At 50.0% G+C, this 17,598-nt stretch overlaps 1 protein-coding gene across 2 annotated transcripts in view; it reads left to right on the top strand.

The window, feature by feature from the left end:
- Positions 1 to 16,748, top strand: part of LOC148659612 (uncharacterized) — a 30,299-nt gene extending 13,551 nt beyond the window's left edge. For both annotated transcript variants that reach the window (XM_088633839.1, XM_088633838.1), the window contains 8 exons: positions 126 to 233; positions 572 to 733; positions 2,546 to 2,812; positions 4,336 to 4,656; positions 5,647 to 5,982; positions 9,215 to 9,469; positions 15,831 to 15,926; positions 16,216 to 16,748. In XM_088633839.1, the coding sequence (XP_088489965.1) occupies positions 126 to 233; positions 572 to 733; positions 2,546 to 2,812; positions 4,336 to 4,656; positions 5,647 to 5,982; positions 9,215 to 9,469; positions 15,831 to 15,926; positions 16,216 to 16,238 (1,568 nt within the window). In that variant the 3' untranslated portion in view covers positions 16,239 to 16,748. The remainder of the gene's footprint in view (positions 1 to 125; positions 234 to 571; positions 734 to 2,545; positions 2,813 to 4,335; positions 4,657 to 5,646; positions 5,983 to 9,214; positions 9,470 to 15,830; positions 15,927 to 16,215) is intronic.
- The last annotated feature ends 850 nt before the right edge of the window (positions 16,749 to 17,598 follow it).

The following is a 17,598-nucleotide window of genomic DNA, read 5'->3' as shown; positions in this document are numbered from 1 at the left end:
GCAGTGTTAATGTACTGGAGTGTCCAGTCAGTGTGTCTGTATGAACCCCTCTCTCTCTCAGGGCAGTGTTAATGTACTGGAGTGTCCAGTCAGTGTGTCTGTATTAACCCCTCTCTCTCTCTCAGCTCACAGGGGGATGTCAAACCCAGCGAAGGCCTCAGTTGCTCTGATGATCATCTCCCTGGTTCTGGTCGTCCTGCTGGGATTTGGCTTTTCCTGGAGGAGGAGAGATGGTCGGAATTCCTTTGTCTTTCCATGTCTGTGTCTCCTCTTTCTCACACATTCCACACTCCCACCCCTCTCTGTGTACAGTAGTGTCTCCTGTCCTGACTGGAGTGTCTCATCCAGCTGTGTCCTGAGAGAAGTCAGGGTCTCAGCTTGTTCCACACTCCCACTCCTCTCTGTGTACAGTAGTGTCTCCTGTCCTGGCTGGAGTGTCTCATCCAGCTGTGTCCTGAGAGAAGTCAGGGTATCAGCTTGTTCCACACCCCCGCCCCTCTCTGTGTACAGTTGTGTGTGTGTAGTGGTTGTTTAACTCTGGGCTCAGAGGCAGCGGCTGTGTCTCTTGCAGAGAAGAAGAAGGGGCTGTCGGTCTCGGGGATCATTCTGCCCGTGAAGATCGTGGTGGGCCGCAAGGCGGTGCTGACCTGCTGTATCCAGGGGCGCCTGGTGGACATGGTGCAGACCACCTGGTTCGTCAACGACAAGCCCATCACCTCTAATTCCAGCTCCGGTAATGACACTCCGCCTGGCTCGTTAACGACTCTCCTCTGAGTCCAGCTCCAGTAATGACACTCCTCCTGGCTCGTTAACGACTCTCCTCTGAGTCCATCTCCAGTAATTTTAGTTTTCTTGTCTCCTGTAATTAGTCAAATTACCAGTTTCTCAAAGCCCTGACATGTCCAATCTCTGTGTGTGTCCTGTGATGGACTGGTGTCCTGTCCAGGGTGTGTGTGTGTCCTGTGATGGACTGGTGTCCTGTCCAGGGTGTGTGTGTGTCCTGTGATGGACTGGTGTCCTGTCCAGGGTGTGTGTGTGTCCTGTGATGGACTGGTGTGCTGTCCAGGGTGTGTGTGTCCTGTGATGGACTGCTGTCCTGTCCAGGGTGTGTGTGTGTGTGTGTCCTGTGATGGACTGGTGTCTTGTCCAGGGTGTTTGTGTGTCCTGTGATGGACTGGTGTCTTGTCCAGGGTGTTTGTGTGTCCTGTGATGGACTGGTGTGCTGTCCAGGGTGTGTGTGTCCTGTGATGGACTGCTGTCCTGTCTAGGGTGTGTGTATGTGTCCTGTGATGGACTGGTGTGCTGTCCAGGGTGTGTTTGTGTCCTGTGATGGACTGGTGTGCTGTCCAGGGTGTGTGTGTCCTGTGATGGACTGCTGTCCTGTCCAGGGTGTGTGTGTGTGTGTGTGTGTGTGTCCTGTGATGGACTGGTGTCTTGTCCAGGGTGTGTGTGTGTCCTGTGATGGACTGGTGTCCTGTCCAGGGTGTGTGTGTCCTGTGATGGACTGCTGTCCTGTCTAGGGTGTGTGTATGTGTCCTGTGATGGACTGGTGTGCTGTCCAGGGTGTGTGTGTGTCCTGTGATGGACTGGTGTGCTGTCCAGGGTGTGTGTGTCCTGTGATGGACTGCTGTCCTGTCCAGGGTGTGTGTGTGTGTGTCCTGTGATGGACTGGTGTCTTGTCCAGGGTGTTTGTGTGTCCTGTGATGGACTGCTGTCCTGTCCAGGGTGTGTGTATGTGTCCTGTGATGGACTGGTGTGCTGTCCAGGGTGTGTGTGTGTCCTGTGATGGACTGGTGTCCTGTCCAGGGTGTGTGTGTGTCCTGTGATGGACTGGTGTGCTGTCCAGTGTGTGTGTGTGTCCTGTGATGGACTGGTGTCCTGTCCAGGGTGTGTGTGTCCTGTGATGGACTGCTGTCCTGTCTAGGGTGTGTGTATGTGTCCTGTGATGGACTGGTGTGCTGTCCAGGGTGTGTTTGTGTCCTGTGATGGACTGGTGTGCTGTCCAGGGTGTGTGTGTCCTGTGATGGACTGCTGTCCTGTCCAGGGTGTGTGTGTGTGTGTGTCCTGTGATGGACTGCTGTCCTGTCTAGGGTGTGTGTATGTGTCCTGTGATGGACTGGTGTGCTGTCCAGGGTGTGTGTGTGTCCTGTGATGGACTGGTGTCCTGTCCAGGGTGTGTGTGTCCTGTGATGGACTGGTGTCCTGTCCAGGGTGTGTGTGTGTCCTGTGATGGACTGCTGTCCTGTCTAGGGTGTGTGTATGTGTCCTGTGATGGACTGGTGTGCTGTCCAGGGTGTTTGTGTCCTGTGATGGACTGGTGTGCTGTCCAGGGTGTGTGTGTCCTGTGATGGACTGCTGTCCTGTCCAGGGTGTGTGTGTGTGTGTGTCCTGTGATGGACTGGTGTCCTGTCCAGGGTGTGTGTGTGTGTCCTGTGATGGCCTGGTGTCTTGTCCAGGGTGTGTGTGTCCTGTGATGGACCGGTGTCCTGTCCAGGGTGAGTTTCTGTAGTGTGAGAGTGTCCTCTCTTCCCCTCGTCTGTCCCAGGGAACGGGGACCGCCCAGCCCTGCCCCTCTCTGCCCGCGAGTCCGAGGCGCCGCTGCTGCCCCCTGCCTGCGCCCCTGGGTACTACCGTGTGAAGACACAGCGCCCCCTGCTGTCCAGCCGCAGGAAGGAGAAGCAGCTGCTCAGCCACCTGAGCTTCCTGCCGGACCTGCGGCTCCACAAGGGGGCGCTGTTCAAGTGCCAGGTGTCCTACCGGGGCAAGGACAGCGTGATGGAGGAGAGGGTGTCGGACAGGATCACACTGCTGGGTGAGAAGGGGTTCTCTCCTGTCCCCCTGTCCCTCTCCTGTCCCTCTCTCCGTCTCCTGTCCGCCTGTCTCTCTCCTGTCCCTCTCTCTGTCTCCTGTCCCTCTCTCTGTCTCCTGTCCCCCTGTCCCTCTCCTGTCCCTCTCTCTGTCTCCTGTCCCTGTGTCTCCCTGCCTTCTGTCCCTCTCTCTCTCTCCTGTCCCTCTCTTTGTCTCCTATCCTCTGTCTCTCCCTACTCCCCCTCTCCCTGTGACCCGTCTCTCTCTCCTCCCTGTGACCCGTCTCTTTCTCCTCTCTGTGACCCATCTCTCTCTCTCCTCCCTGTGACCCGTCTCTCTCTCCTCCCTGTGACCCGTCTCTTTCTCCTCTCTGTGACCCATCTCTCTCTCTCCTCCCTGTGACCCGTCTCTCTCTCCTCCCTGTGACCCGTCTCTTTCTCCTCTCTGTGACCCATCTCTCTCTCTCCTCCCTGTGACCCGTCTCTCTCTCCTCCCTGTGACCCGTCTCTTTCTCCTCTCTGTGACCCGTCTCTCTCTCCTCCCTGTGACCCGTCTCTTTCTCCTCTCTGTGACCCGTCTCTCTCTCTCCTCCCTGTGACCCGTCTCTCTCTCTCCTCTCTGTGACCCGTCTCTCTCTCCTCCCTGTGACCCGTCTCTCTCTCCTCTCTGTGACCCGTCTCTCTCTCTCCTCCCTGTGACCGGTCTCTCTCTTCTCCCTGTGACCCGTCTCTCTCTCTCCTCCCTGCTACCCGTCTCTCTCTCCTCTCTATGACCCGTCTCTCTCTCTCCTCCCTGCGACCCGTCTCTCTCTCCTCCCTGCGACCCGTCTCTCTCTCCTCTCTGTGACCCGTCTCTCTTTCTCCTCTCTGTGACCCATCTCTCTCTCTCCTCCCTGTGACCCGTCTCTTTCTCCTCTCTGTGACCCATCTCTCTCTCTCCTCCCTGTGACCCGTCTCTCTCTCCTCCCTGTGACCCGTCTCTTTCTCCTCTCTGTGACCCGTCTCTCTCTCCTCCCTGTGACCCGTCTCTTTCTCCTCTCTGTGACCCGTCTCTCTCTCTCCTCCCTGTGACCCGTCTCTCTCTCCTCTCTGTGACCCGTCTCTCTCTCTCTCCTCCCTGTGACCCGTCTCTCTCTCTCCTCCCTGTGACCCGTCTCTCTCTCTCCTCTCTGTGACCCGTCTCTCTCTCCTCCCTGTGACCCGTCTCTCTCTCCTCTCTGTGACCCGTCTCTCTCTCTCTCCTCCCTGTGACCCGTCTCTCTCTCTCCTCCCTGTGACCCGTCTCTCTCTCTCTCCTCCCTGTGACCCGTCTCTCTCTTCTCCCTGTGACCCGTCTCTCTCTCTCCTCCCTGCTACCCGTCTCTCTCTCCTCTCTATGACCCGTCTCTCTCTCTCCTCCCTGCGACCCGTCTCTCTCTCCTCCCTGCGACCCGTCTCTCTCTCCTCCCTGCGACCCGTCTCTCTCTCCTCTCTGTGACCCGTCTTTCTCTCCTCCCTGTGACCCGTCTCTCTGTCCCGCTCTGTCCAGCTGCCCCATGTGTGTCGGACATCCGTGTGGCCCCGGACAGCGGGGGGACCCTGGCCGCAGGGGGGCAGCCCGGCGCTGTCCAGCTGGAGGTGGTGGCGACCCGTTTCCACCCGGGGCTGCTGACCGTGCGCTGGTTCTGTGAGGGGGGCGAGCTGAGCCCGGCCGAGTCAAGCTCCGAGCCCCAGCCTGACCCGGACGGGTTCTTCCAGGCCGTCAGCCAGTGCCGGGTGCCCCTGAGCGAGCTGAACCGGCCCGGATTCAGGGTGTGGGTCACCGTGCATCACATGGCCCTGAGAGACCCAATCACACGAGAGAGCAGAGGTGAGCATCACATGACCCTGAGAGAGCCAATCAGACGAGAGCAGAGGTCAGAATCAGATGACCCTGAGAGAGCCAATCAGACGAGAGCAGAGGTCAGAATCAGATGACCCTGAGAGAGCCAATCAGACGAGAGAGCAGAGGTCAGAATCACATGACCCTGAGAGAGCCAATCACACGAGAGCAGAGGTCAGAGTCACATGACCCTGAGAGACCCAATCACACATGAGAGTAGAAGAGAGCGTTACACAACCCTTAGAGGGCCAGTAACACGAGAGAGCAGAGGAGAGCGTCACATGACCCTGAGAGAGCCAATCACACGCGAGAGTAGAGGAGAGCTTCACATGACCCTGATAGAGCCAATCACACGCGAGAGCAAAGGTGAGAGTCACATGACCCTGAGAGAGTCAATCACACGAGAGAGCAGAGGTGAGAGTCACATGACCCTGAGAGAGCCAATCAGATGAGAGCAGGGGTCAGAGTCACATGACCCTGAGAGAGCCAATCACACGAGAGCAGAGGTCAGTCACATGACCCTGAGAGACCCAATCACACATGAGAGTAGAGGAGAGTGTTACACAACCCTGAGAGGGCCAGTAACACGAGAGAGCAGAGGAGAGCGTCACATGACCCTGAGAGAGCCAATCACACGCGAGAGCAGAGGTGAGAGTCATATGACCCTGAGAGAGCCAATCACAAGCGAGAGCAGAGGTGAGAGTCACATGACCCTGAGAGAGCCAATCACACGAGAGAGCAGAGGTGAGAGTCACATGACCCTGAGAGAGCCAATCACACGAGAGAGCAGAGGTGAGAGTCACATGACCCTGAGTTGACCAATCATGAGAGGGAGAGGATGGAAAGAGGGAGAGGAAGAGGAAGATGAGTGGTGAGGAGACTCCACACCCTGCTCTCTCTACCCTGTGTAGTGTACTGTGCGGTCCTGCAGGGGTCACTGTTCAGTCTTTTATTCTGCGTTTGTTCTCCATCCTGTAGGTCTGGTTAAGAGCCCAGAGGTGTCTGAGATCTCCGCCTCTGAGGGGACCCCTGGGCAACCCCTGACCCTGGGCTGCCAAATGTCCGGGTTTTACCCTCCTGAAATCAAGGTGCACTGGCTGCGTGTCCACAGGGACCAGGAGGAGGCGCTCTCAGAGGGCCTGGCCCTCTGGGGGCCCATAGAGACGCACCCCTACATCTTCAGGGCCAGCGCCCAGGCCTCGGTCCCAGACAGAGGGACTGAGGGGGGGAACGGGGGGAGCCTGATCAAGTGCATCATCGAACACAGCTCACTGGAGAGGCCCCTAGAGAGACAGTGGAGACACACCTGCACAGGTAAGACTGAGAGACACACCTGCACAGGTAAGACTGATTCACACACCTGCACAGGTAAGACAGAGACACACACCTGCACAGGTCAGACTGAGACACACACCTATACATATAATACTGAGACACACTCCTGCACAGGTAAGACTGAGACACACACCTGCACAGGTAAGACTGATTCACACACCTGCACAGGTAAGACAGAGACACACACCTGTACATATAATACTGAGACACACACTTGCACAGGTAATACTGAGACACACACCTGCACAGGTAAGACTGATTCAAACACCTACACAGGTAAGACAGAGACACACACCTGCACAGGTCAGACTGAGACACAGACCTGTACATATAATACTGAGACACACACTTGCACAGGTAATACTGAGACACACACCTGCACAAGTAAGACTGATTCACACACCTGCACAGGTTAGATTGAGACACACACTTGCACAGGGAAGACTGAGACACACACCTGTACAGGTCAGACTGAGAGACACACACCTGCACAGGTAAGACTTGGAGACACTCCTGCACAGGTCAGACTGAGACACACACCTGTACAGGTAAGACAGAGACACACACCTGCACAGGTAAGACTGAGAGACACACCTGCACAGGTAAGACTGATTCACACACCTACACAGGTAAGACAGAGACACACACCTGTACAGGCAAGACTGAGACAAAGACCTGCACAGGTAAGACTGAGACACACACCTGTACAGGTAAGACAGAGACACACACCTTTACATATAATACTGAGACACACACCTGCACAGGTAAGACTGAGACACACACCTGTACAGGTAAGACAGAGACACACACCTGTACATATAATACTGAGACACACACCTGCACAGGTAAGACTGAGACAAAGACCTGCACAGGTAAGACTGATTCACACACCTGCACAGGTAAGACTGAGACACACCTGCACAGGTAAGACAGAGACACACACCTGTACATATAATACTGAGACACACACCTCCACAGGTTAGATTGAGACACACACCTACACAGGTCAGACTGAGAGACACACACCTGCACAGGTAAGACTTGGAGACACTCCTGCACAGGTAAGACTGAGACACACACCTGCACAGGTCAGACAGAGACACACATCTGCACAGGTAAGACTGAGACACACACCTGCACAGGTAAGACTGATTCACACACCTGCACAGGTAAGACAGAGACACACACCTGCACAGGTCAGACTGAGACACACACCTATACATATAATACTGAGACACACTCCTGCACAGGTAAGACTGAGACACACACCTGCACAGATCAGACATACTGAGACACACACCTGCACAGGTAAGACTGATTCACACACCTGCACAGGTAAGACAGAGACACACACCTGTACACATAATACTGAGACGCAGACCTGTACAGGTAAGACAGAGACACACACCTGCACAGGTAAGACTGAGACACACCTGCACAGGTAAGACTGAGACACAGACCTGTACATATAATACTGAGACACACACTTGCACAGGTAATACTGAGACACACACCTGCACAGGTAAGACTGATTCAAACACCTACACAGGTAAGACAGAGACACACACCTGCACAGGTCAGACTGAGACACAGACCTGTACATATAATACTGAGACACACACTTGCACAGGTAATACTGAGACACACACCTGCACAGGTTAGATTGAGACACACACTTGCACAGGGAAGACTGAGACACACACCTGTACAGGTCAGACTGAGAGACACACACCTGCACAGGTAAGACTTGGAGACACTCCTGCACAGGTCAGACTGAGACACACACCTGCACAGGTAAGACTGATTCACACACCTACACAGGTAAGACAGAGACACACACCTGTACAGGTAAGACTGAGACAAAGACCTGCACAGGTAAGAATGAGACACACACCTGTACAGGTAAGACAGAGACACACACCTGTGCGTATAATACTGAGACACACACCTGCACAGGTAAGACTGAGACACACACCTGTACAGGTAAGACAGAGACACACACCTGTACATATAATACTGAGACACACACCTGCACAGGTAAGACTGAGACAAAGACCTGCACAGGTAAGACTGATTCACACACCTGCACAGGTAAGACTGAGAGACACACCTGCACAGGTAAGACTGATTCACACACCTGCACAGGTAAGACTGAGACACACACCTGTACATATAATACTGAGACACACACCTGCACAGGTAAGACAGAGACACACACCTGTACATATAATACTGAGACACACACCTCCACAGGTTAGATTGAGACACACACCTACACAGGTCAGACTGAGAGACACACACCTGCACAGGTAAGACTTGGAGACACTCCTGCACAGGTAAGACTGAGACACACACCTGCACAGGTTAGACAGAGACACACACCTGTACATATAATACTGAGACACACACCTGCACAGGTAAGACTGAGACAAAGACCTGCACAGGTAAGACTGATTCACACACCCGCACAGGTAAGACTGATTCAAACACCTGTACATATAATACTGAGACACACACCTGCACAGGTAAGACAGAGACACACACCTGTACATATAATACTGAGACACACACCTGCACAGGTAAGACAGAGACACACACCTGTACATATAATACTGAGACACACACCTGTACATATAATACTGAGACACACCTGCACAGGTCAGACTGAGAGAGACACCTGGAGTGTCTGTATGAACCCCTCTCTCTCTCTCTCAGTGCAGTGTTAATGTACTGGAGTGTCCAGTCAGTGTGTCTGTATTAACCCCTCTCTCAGTGCAGTGTTAATGTACTGGAGTGTCCAGTCAGTGTGTCTGTATTAACCCCTCTCTCTCTCAGTGCAGTGTTAATGTACTGGAGTGTCCAGTCAGTGTGTTTGTATTAACCCCTCTCTCTCTCAGTGCAGTGTTAATGTACTGGAGTGTCCAGTCAGTGTATCTGTATTAACCCCTCTCTCTCAGTGCAGTGTTAATGTACTGGAGTGTCCAGTCAGTGTATCTGTATTAACCCCTCTCTCTCAGTGCAGTGTTAATGTACTGGAGTGTCCAGTCAGTGTGTGTGTATTAACCCCTCTCTCTCTCAGTGCAGTGTTAATGTACTGGAGTGTCCAGTCAGTGTGTCTGTATTAACCCCTCTCTCTCTCAGTGCAGTGTTAATGTACTGGAGTGTCCAGTCAGTGTGTATGTATTAACCCCTCTCTCTTTCTCTCTCTCAGCTGTTCCCTCTATCCCTGATGCTCTTGAGGTCCACTGTGAGGAGGGGGGTCTGCGTGTCTTCTCTGTGGTCCTGCGAGGGGGTTACCCGAGGGGCGGGGCTGTCCACTGGGCTGGGGGTGTCGAGGGGGGGGCACTCTGGACCCTCAAGGCAGAGAGCAGTGAGCTCAGCGCCGAGGACGGCACCCCTGAACTACACAGCTGCTGCTCTGTGGACCGATGGGCTGTCAGGACCCTCACGAATGGACAGACTCAGAGTGAGGACACTGCTGTTTCTCCTATTGCTTCTATTACTGTTAGTACTCTTGTTACTCTAGCTGTTCCTGCTGAAACCGAGAGTGCAGTGTAAGTGAGAGTGCTGCTGGTATTACTACAGCTGTTCCTACTGTCAGTGAGAGTGCTGTGTTATTACTACAGCTATTCCTACTGTCAGTGAGAGTGCTGTGTTATTACTACAGCTATTCCTACTGTCAGTGAGAGTGCTGCTGGTATTACTACAGCTATTCCTACTGTCAGTGAGAGTGCTGCTGGTATTACTACAGCTATTCCTACTGTCAGTGAGAGTGCTGTGTTATTACTACAGCTATTCCTACTGTCAGTGAGAGTGCTGTGTTATTACTACAGCTATTCCTACTGTCAGTGAGAGTGCTGTGTTATTACTACAGCTATTCCTACTGTCAGTGAGAGTGCTGCTGGTATTACTACAGCTATTCCTACTGTCAGTGAGAGCGCTGTGTTATTACTACAGCTATTCCTACTGTCAGTGAGAGTGCTGTGTTATTACTACAGCTATTCCTACTGTCAGTGAGAGCGCTGTGTTCTTACTACAGCTATTCCTACTGTCAGTGAGAGCGCTGTGTTATTACTACAGCTATTCCTACTGTCAGTGAGAGTGCTGCTGGTATTACTACAGCTATTCCTACTGTCAGTGAGAGTGCTGCTGGTATTACTACAGGTATTCCTACTGTCAGTGAGAGTGCTGCTGGTATTACTACAGCTATTCCTACTGTCAGTGAGAGTGCTGCTGGTATTACTACAGCTATTCCTACTGTCAGTGAGAGTGCTGCTGGTATTACTACAGCTATTCCTACTGTCAGTGAGAGTGCTGTGTTATTACTACAGCTATTCCTACTGTCAGTGAGAGTGCTGTGTTATTACTACAGCTATTCCTACTGTCAGTGAGAGTGCTGCTGGTATTACTACAGCTGTTCCTACTGTCAGTGAGAGTGCTGTGTTATTACTACAGCTATTCCTACTGTCAGTGAGAGTGCTGTGTTATTACTACAGCTATTCCTACTGTCAGTGAGAGTGCTGCTGGTATTACTACAGCTATTCCTACTGTCAGTGAGAGTGCTGCTGGTATTACTACAGCTATTCCTACTGTCAGTGAGAGTGCTGTGTTATTACTACAGCTATTCCTACTGTCAGTGAGAGCGCTGTGTTATTACTACAGCTATTCCTACTGTCAGTGAGAGCGCTGTGTTATTACTACAGCTATTCCTACTGTCAGTGAGAGTGCTGCTGGTATTACTACAGCTATTCCTACTGTCAGTGAGAGTGCTGTGTTATTACTACAGCTATTCCTACTGTCAGTGAGAGTGCTGCTGGTATTACTACAGCTATTCCTACTGTCAGTGAGAGTGCTGTGTTATTACTACAGCTATTCCTACTGTCAGTGAGAGTGCTGTGTTATTACTACAGCTATTCCTACTGTCAGTGAGAGTGCTGCTGGTATTACTACAGCTATTCCTACTGTCAGTGAGAGTGCTGTGTTATTACTACAGCTATTCCTACTGTCAGTGAGAGTGCTGTGTTATTACTACAGCTATTCCTACTGTCAGTGAGAGCGCTGTGTTATTACTACAGCTATTCCTACTGTCAGTGAGAGTGCTGTGTTATTACTACAGCTATTCCTTCTGTCAGTGAGAGTGCTGCTGGTATTACTACAGCTATTCCTACTGTCAGTGAGAGTGCTGTGTTATTACTACAGCTATTCCTACTGTCAGTGAGAGTGCTGCTGGTATTACTACAGCTATTCCTACTGTCAGTGAGAGTGCTGCTGGTATTACTACAGCTATTCCTACTGTCAGTGAGAGCGCTGTGTTATTACTACAGCTATTCCTACTGTCAGTGAGAGTGCTGCTGGTATTACTACAGCTATTCCTACTGTCAGTGAGAGTGCTGTGTTATTACTACAGCTATTCCTACTGTCAGTGAGAGTGCTGTGTTATTACTACAGCTATTCCTACTGTCAGTGAGAGCGCTGTGTTATTACTACAGCTATTCCTACTGTCAGTGAGAGTGCTGCTGGTATTACTACAGCTATTCCTACTGTCAGTGAGAGTGCTGTGTTATTACTACAGCTATTCCTACTGTCAGTGAGAGTGCTGTGTTATTACTACAGCTATTCCTACTGTCAGTGAGAGTGCTGTGTTATTACTACAGCTATTCCTACTGTCAGTGAGAGTGCTGCTGGTATTACTACAGCTATTCCTACTGTCAGTGAGAGCGCTGTGTTATTACTACAGCTATTCCTACTGTCAGTGAGAGTGCTGTGTTATTACTACAGCTATTCCTACTGTCAGTGAGAGTGCTGTGTTCTTACTACAGCTATTCCTACTGTCAGTGAGAGCGCTGTGTTATTACTACAGCTATTCCTACTGTCAGTGAGAGTGCTGCTGGTATTACTACAGCTATTCCTACTGTCAGTGAGAGTGCTGCTGGTATTACTACAGGTATTCCTACTGTCAGTGAGAGTGCTGCTGGTATTACTACAGCTATTCCTACTGTCAGTGAGAGTGCTGTGTTATTACTACAGCTATTCCTACTGTCAGTGAGAGTGCTGCTGGTATTACTACAGCTATTCCTACTGTCAGTGAGAGCGCTGTGTTATTACTACAGCTATTCCTACTGTCAGTGAGAGTGCTGTGTTATTACTACAGCTATTCCTACTGTCAGTGAGAGTGCTGCTGGTATTACTACAGCTATTCCTACTGTCAGTGAGAGTGCTGCTGGTATTACTACAGCTATTCCTACTGTCAGTGAGAGCGTTGTGTTATTACTACAGCTATTCCTACTGTCAGTGAGAGTGCTGTGTTATTACTACAGCTATTCCTACTGTCAGTGAGAGTGCTGTGTTATTACTACAGCTATTCCTACTGTCAGTGAGAGTGCTGCTGGTATTACTACTGCTATTCCTACTGTCAGTGAGAGTGCTGTGTTATTACTACAGCTATTCCTACTGTCAGTGAGAGTGCTGCTGGTATTACTACAGCTATTCCTACTGTCAGTGAGAGCGCTGTGTTATTACTACAGCTATTCCTACTGTCAGTGAGAGTGCTGTGTTATTACTACAGCTATTCCTACTGTCAGTGAGAGCGCTGTGTTATTACTACAGCTATTCCTACTGTCAGTGAGAGTGCTGCTGGTATTACTACAGCTATTCCTACTGTCAGTGAGAGTGCTGCTGGTATTACTACAGCTATTCCTACTGTCAGTGAGAGTGCTGCTGGTATTACTACAGCTATTCCTACTGTCAGTGAGAGTGCTGCTGGTATTACTACAGCTATTCCTACTGTCAGTGAGAGTGCTGCTGGTATTACTACAGCTATTCCTACTGTCAGTGAGAGCGCTGTGTTATTACTACAGCTATTCCTACTGTCAGTGAGAGTGCTGTGTTATTACTACAGCTATTCCTACTGTCAGTGAGAGTGCTGCTGGTATTACTACAGCTATTCCTACTGTCAGTGAGAGTGCTGTGTTATTACTACAGCTATTCCTACTGTCAGTGAGAGTGCTGTGTTATTACTACAGCTATTCCTACTGTCAGTGAGAGTGCTGTGTTATTGCTACAGCTATTCCTACTGTCAGTGAGAGTGCTGCTGGTATTACTACAGCTATTCCTACTGTCAGTGAGAGCGCTGTGTTATTACTACAGCTATTCCTACTGTCAGTGAGAGTGCTGTGTTATTACTACAGCTATTCCTACTGTCAGTGAGAGTGCTGTGTTATTACTACAGCTATTCCTACTGTCAGTGAGAGCGCTGTGTTCTTACTACAGCTATTCCTACTGTCAGTGAGAGCGCTGTGTTATTACTACAGCTATTCCTACTGTCAGTGAGAGTGCTGCTGGTATTACTACAGCTATTCCTACTGTCAGTGAGAGTGCTGCTGGTATTACTACAGGTATTCCTACTGTCAGTGAGAGTGCTGCTGGTATTACTACAGCTATTCCTACTGTCAGTGAGAGTGCTGTGTTATTACTACAGCTATTCCTACTGTCAGTGAGAGTGCTGCTGGTATTACTACAGCTATTCCTACTGTCAGTGAGAGCGCTGTGTTATTACTACAGCTATTCCTACTGTCAGTGAGAGCGCTGTGTTATTACTACAGCTATTCCTACTGTCAGTGAGAGTGCTGCTGGTATTACTACAGCTATTCCTACTGTCAGTGAGAGTGCTGCTGGTATTACTACAGCTATTCCTACTGTCAGTGAGAGCGTTGTGTTATTACTACAGCTATTCCTACTGTCAGTGAGAGTGCTGTGTTATTACTACAGCTATTCCTACTGTCAGTGAGAGTGCTGTGTTATTACTACAGCTATTCCTACTGTCAGTGAGAGTGCTGCTGGTATTACTACTGCTATTCCTACTGTCAGTGAGAGTGCTGTGTTATTACTACAGCTATTCCTACTGTCAGTGAGAGTGCTGCTGATATTACTACAGCTATTCCTACTGTCAGTGAGAGCGCTGTGTTATTACTACAGCTATTCCTACTGTCAGTGAGAGTGCTGTGTTATTACTACAGCTATTCCTACTGTCAGTGAGAGCGCTGTGTTATTACTACAGCTATTCCTACTGTCAGTGAGAGTGCTGCTGGTATTACTACAGCTATTCCTACTGTCAGTGAGAGTGCTGCTGGTATTACTACAGCTATTCCTACTGTCAGTGAGAGTGCTGCTGGTATTACTACAGCTATTCCTACTGTCAGTGAGAGTGCTGCTGGTATTACTACAGCTATTCCTACTGTCAGTGAGAGCGCTGTGTTATTACTACAGCTATTCCTACTGTCAGTGAGAGTGCTGTGTTATTACTACAGCTATTCCTACTGTCAGTGAGAGTGCTGCTGGTATTACTACAGCTATTCCTACTGTCAGTGAGAGTGCTGTGTTATTACTACAGCTATTCCTCCTGTCAGTGAGAGTGCTGTGTTATTACTACAGCTATTCCTACTGTCAGTGAGAGTGCTGCTGGTATTACTACAGCTATTCCTACTGTCAGTGAGAGTGCTGCTGGTATTACTACAGCTATTCCTACTGTCAGTGAGAGTGCTGCTGGTATTACTACAGCTATTCCTACTGTCAGTGAGAGTGCTGTGTTATTACTACAGCTATTCCTACTGTCAGTGAGAGTGCTGTGTTATTACTACAGCTATTCCTACTGTCAGTGAGAGTGCTGTGTTATTACTACAGCTATTCCTACTGTCAGTGAGAGTGCTGCTGGTATTACTACAGCTATTCCTACTGTCAGTGAGAGTGCTGTGTTATTACTACAGCTATTCCTACTGTCAGGGAGAGTGCTGCTGGTATTACTACAGCTATTCCTTCTGTCAGTGAGAGTGCTGCTGGTATTACTACAGCTATTCCTACTGTCAGTGAGAGTGCTGCTGGTATTACTACAGCTATTCCTACTGTCAGTGAGAGTGCTGTGTTATTACTACAGCTATTCCTACTGTCAGTGAGAGTGCTGTGTTATTACTACAGCTATTCCTACTGTCAGTGAGAGTGCTGTGTTATTACTACAGCTATTCCTACTGTCAGTGAGAGTGCTGTGTTATTACTACAGCTATTCCTACTGTCAGTGAGAGTGCTGTGTTTTTTCCTATTGTCACTGAGCTCTCTATAGCTCTGGTGCTGTTAGTGTGACTGTACCTGTCTCTGATGTCTCTGGTGCTGTTAGTGTGACTGTACCTGTCTCTGATGTCTCTGGTCCTGTTAGTGTGACTGTACCTGTCTCTGATGTCTCTGGTGCTGTTAGTGTGACTGTACCTGTCTCTGATGTCTCTGGTGCTGTTAGTGTGACTGTACCTGTCTCTGATGTCTCTGGTGCTGTTAGTGTGACTGTACCTGTCTCTGATGTCTCTGGTCCTGTTAGTGTGACTGTACCTGTCTCTGATGTCTCTGGTGCTGTTAGTGTGACTGTACCTGTCTCTGATGTCTCTGGTGCTGTTAGTGTGACTGTACCTGTCTCTGATGTCTCTGGTCCTGTTAGTGTGACTGTACCTGTCTCTGATGTCTCTGGTCCTGTTAGTGTGACTGTACCTGTCTCTGATGTCTCTGGTGCTGTTAGTGTGACTGTACCTGTCTCTGATGTCTCTGGTTCTGTTATTGTGACTGTACCTGTCTCTGATGTCTCTTGTCCTGTTAGTGTGACTGTACCTGTCCCTGATGTCTCTGGTGCTGTTAGTGTGACTGTACCTGTCTCTGATGTCTCTGGTCCTGTTAGTGTGACTGTACCTGTCTCTGATGTCTCTGGTGCAGTTAGTGTGAGTGTACCTGTCTCTGATGTCTCTGGTGCTGTTAGTGTGACTGTACCTGTCTCTGATGTCTGTTCCTGGTAGATGAGGCGAACAGGATGGACGCAGGCCAGCGACTGACAGTGCTGGCTGAGATCACACACCCTGCTCTCACCCTGCCCGTCTTCAGGACTTGGACTGGTAAGACAGGCTGGGCCTGTTCCTGTCTGTCAGTCTACAGCTTGTCAGGATTTAACCATCTGCCTGAGTCCCTGTTTGTCTGATGATCAGTGTCTTATCGGTGTCTGTCTGTGAGGGGAGAAGCTGTCTCATTCTGCTGTGTCATGGTGTGTCCCATTCTGCTGTGTCATGGTAGGATATACTGTATCACGTGATGCTTGTCACAGCTGTGCTCAGTCACTTTGATGTTGTGTTGTGTTGGGTTGTGTGCACTGTTGTCTGCGATGGTGTCTGCTTGTCTCGTCCTCAGAGCCCATCGAGGAGTCGTCCTGACCTGAGAGACGTTCCAGCCTTGTGGAGTTCAAGTCCAGACACACTGAAAGACACTGCAGACAACCCATGGAACTACACTTCCCAGAGTGCACCGGGGTTGTACCCTGTCAGCATGGGACTTGTAGTTTTTAACAATCCAATGTACAGCATGCATAGAGTGGGTTTTGAGGGACTTTTGGCCTTTAAATTCTCGTTTCATTTTGTATTTCCCTAGCAGATGTCTTGGCTGTAGACATGTAACACAATTTCACTTGCAAGAGAGAGGAAATAATCAGGAAATGTTAGCTATAACATTAATGATTCTGCACAGAACAGATGAAATTAACAACCCATCTGCAAAAAGAACCTTGTGATGCATCAGCAGTTGAACAGGTTCAGCAGAAGGGGGCAGTAGTACCTCAGACGATAAGTGACGATGATTCATGATGTAGGAAATATTAGTTGCACTGAGATGAATTGTTGATTTAAGATATTTATTTTTTTCTCACATTAAATGTGTCTTGAAAGACACTTCACGACTGCACGTGTTTTTAATACAAATATTAACTCGCTCCCACTGGCTTTTACAAGTCTGGGGCTCCTGTCTCTGTACACACCTGCACTGGCTTTTATAAGAGACTCTGGGGCTCCTGTCTCTGTACACACCTGCACTGGCTTTTATAAGAGACTCTGGGGCTCCTGTCTCTGTACACACCTGCACCTGCTTTTATAAGAGACTCTGGGGCTCCTGTCTCTGTACACACCTGCACTGGCTTTTATAAGAGACTCTGGGGCTCCTGTCTCTGTACACACCTGCACCTGCTTTTATAAGAGACTCTGGGGCTCCTGTCTCTGTACACACCTGCACTGGCTTTTATAAGAGACTCTGGGGCTCCTGTCTCTGTACACACCTGCACCTGCTTTTATAAGAGACTCTGGGGCTCCTGTCTCTGTACACACCTGCACCTGCTTTTATAAGAGACTCTGGGGCTCCTGTCTCTGTACACACCTGCACCTGCTTTTATAAGAGACTCTGGGGCTCCTGTCTCTGTACACACCTGCACTGGCTTTTATAAGAGACTCTGGGGCTCCTGTCTCTGTACACACCTGCACCTGCTTTTATAAGAGACTCTGGGGCTCCTGTCTCTGTACACACCTGCACTGGCTTTTATAAGAGACTCTGGGGCTCCTGTCTCTGTACACACCTGCACCTGCTTTTATAAGAGACTCTGGGGCTCCTGTCTCTGTACACACCTGCACCTGCTTTTATAAGAGACTCTGGGGCTCCTGTCTCTGTACACACCTGCACCTGCTTTTATAAGAGACTCTGGGGCTCCTGTCTCTGTACACACCTGCACCTGCTTTTATAAGAGACTCTGGG

Source organism: Lepisosteus platostomus, chromosome 6, assembly GCF_059453375.1.
Source record: "Lepisosteus platostomus isolate fLepPlt1 chromosome 6, fLepPlt1.hap1, whole genome shotgun sequence".
Taxonomy (NCBI): Eukaryota; Metazoa; Chordata; class Actinopteri; order Semionotiformes; family Lepisosteidae; genus Lepisosteus; species Lepisosteus platostomus.
Note: the sequence above shows the minus strand (reverse complement) of the source record. Positions and strands in the feature narration are given on the sequence as shown.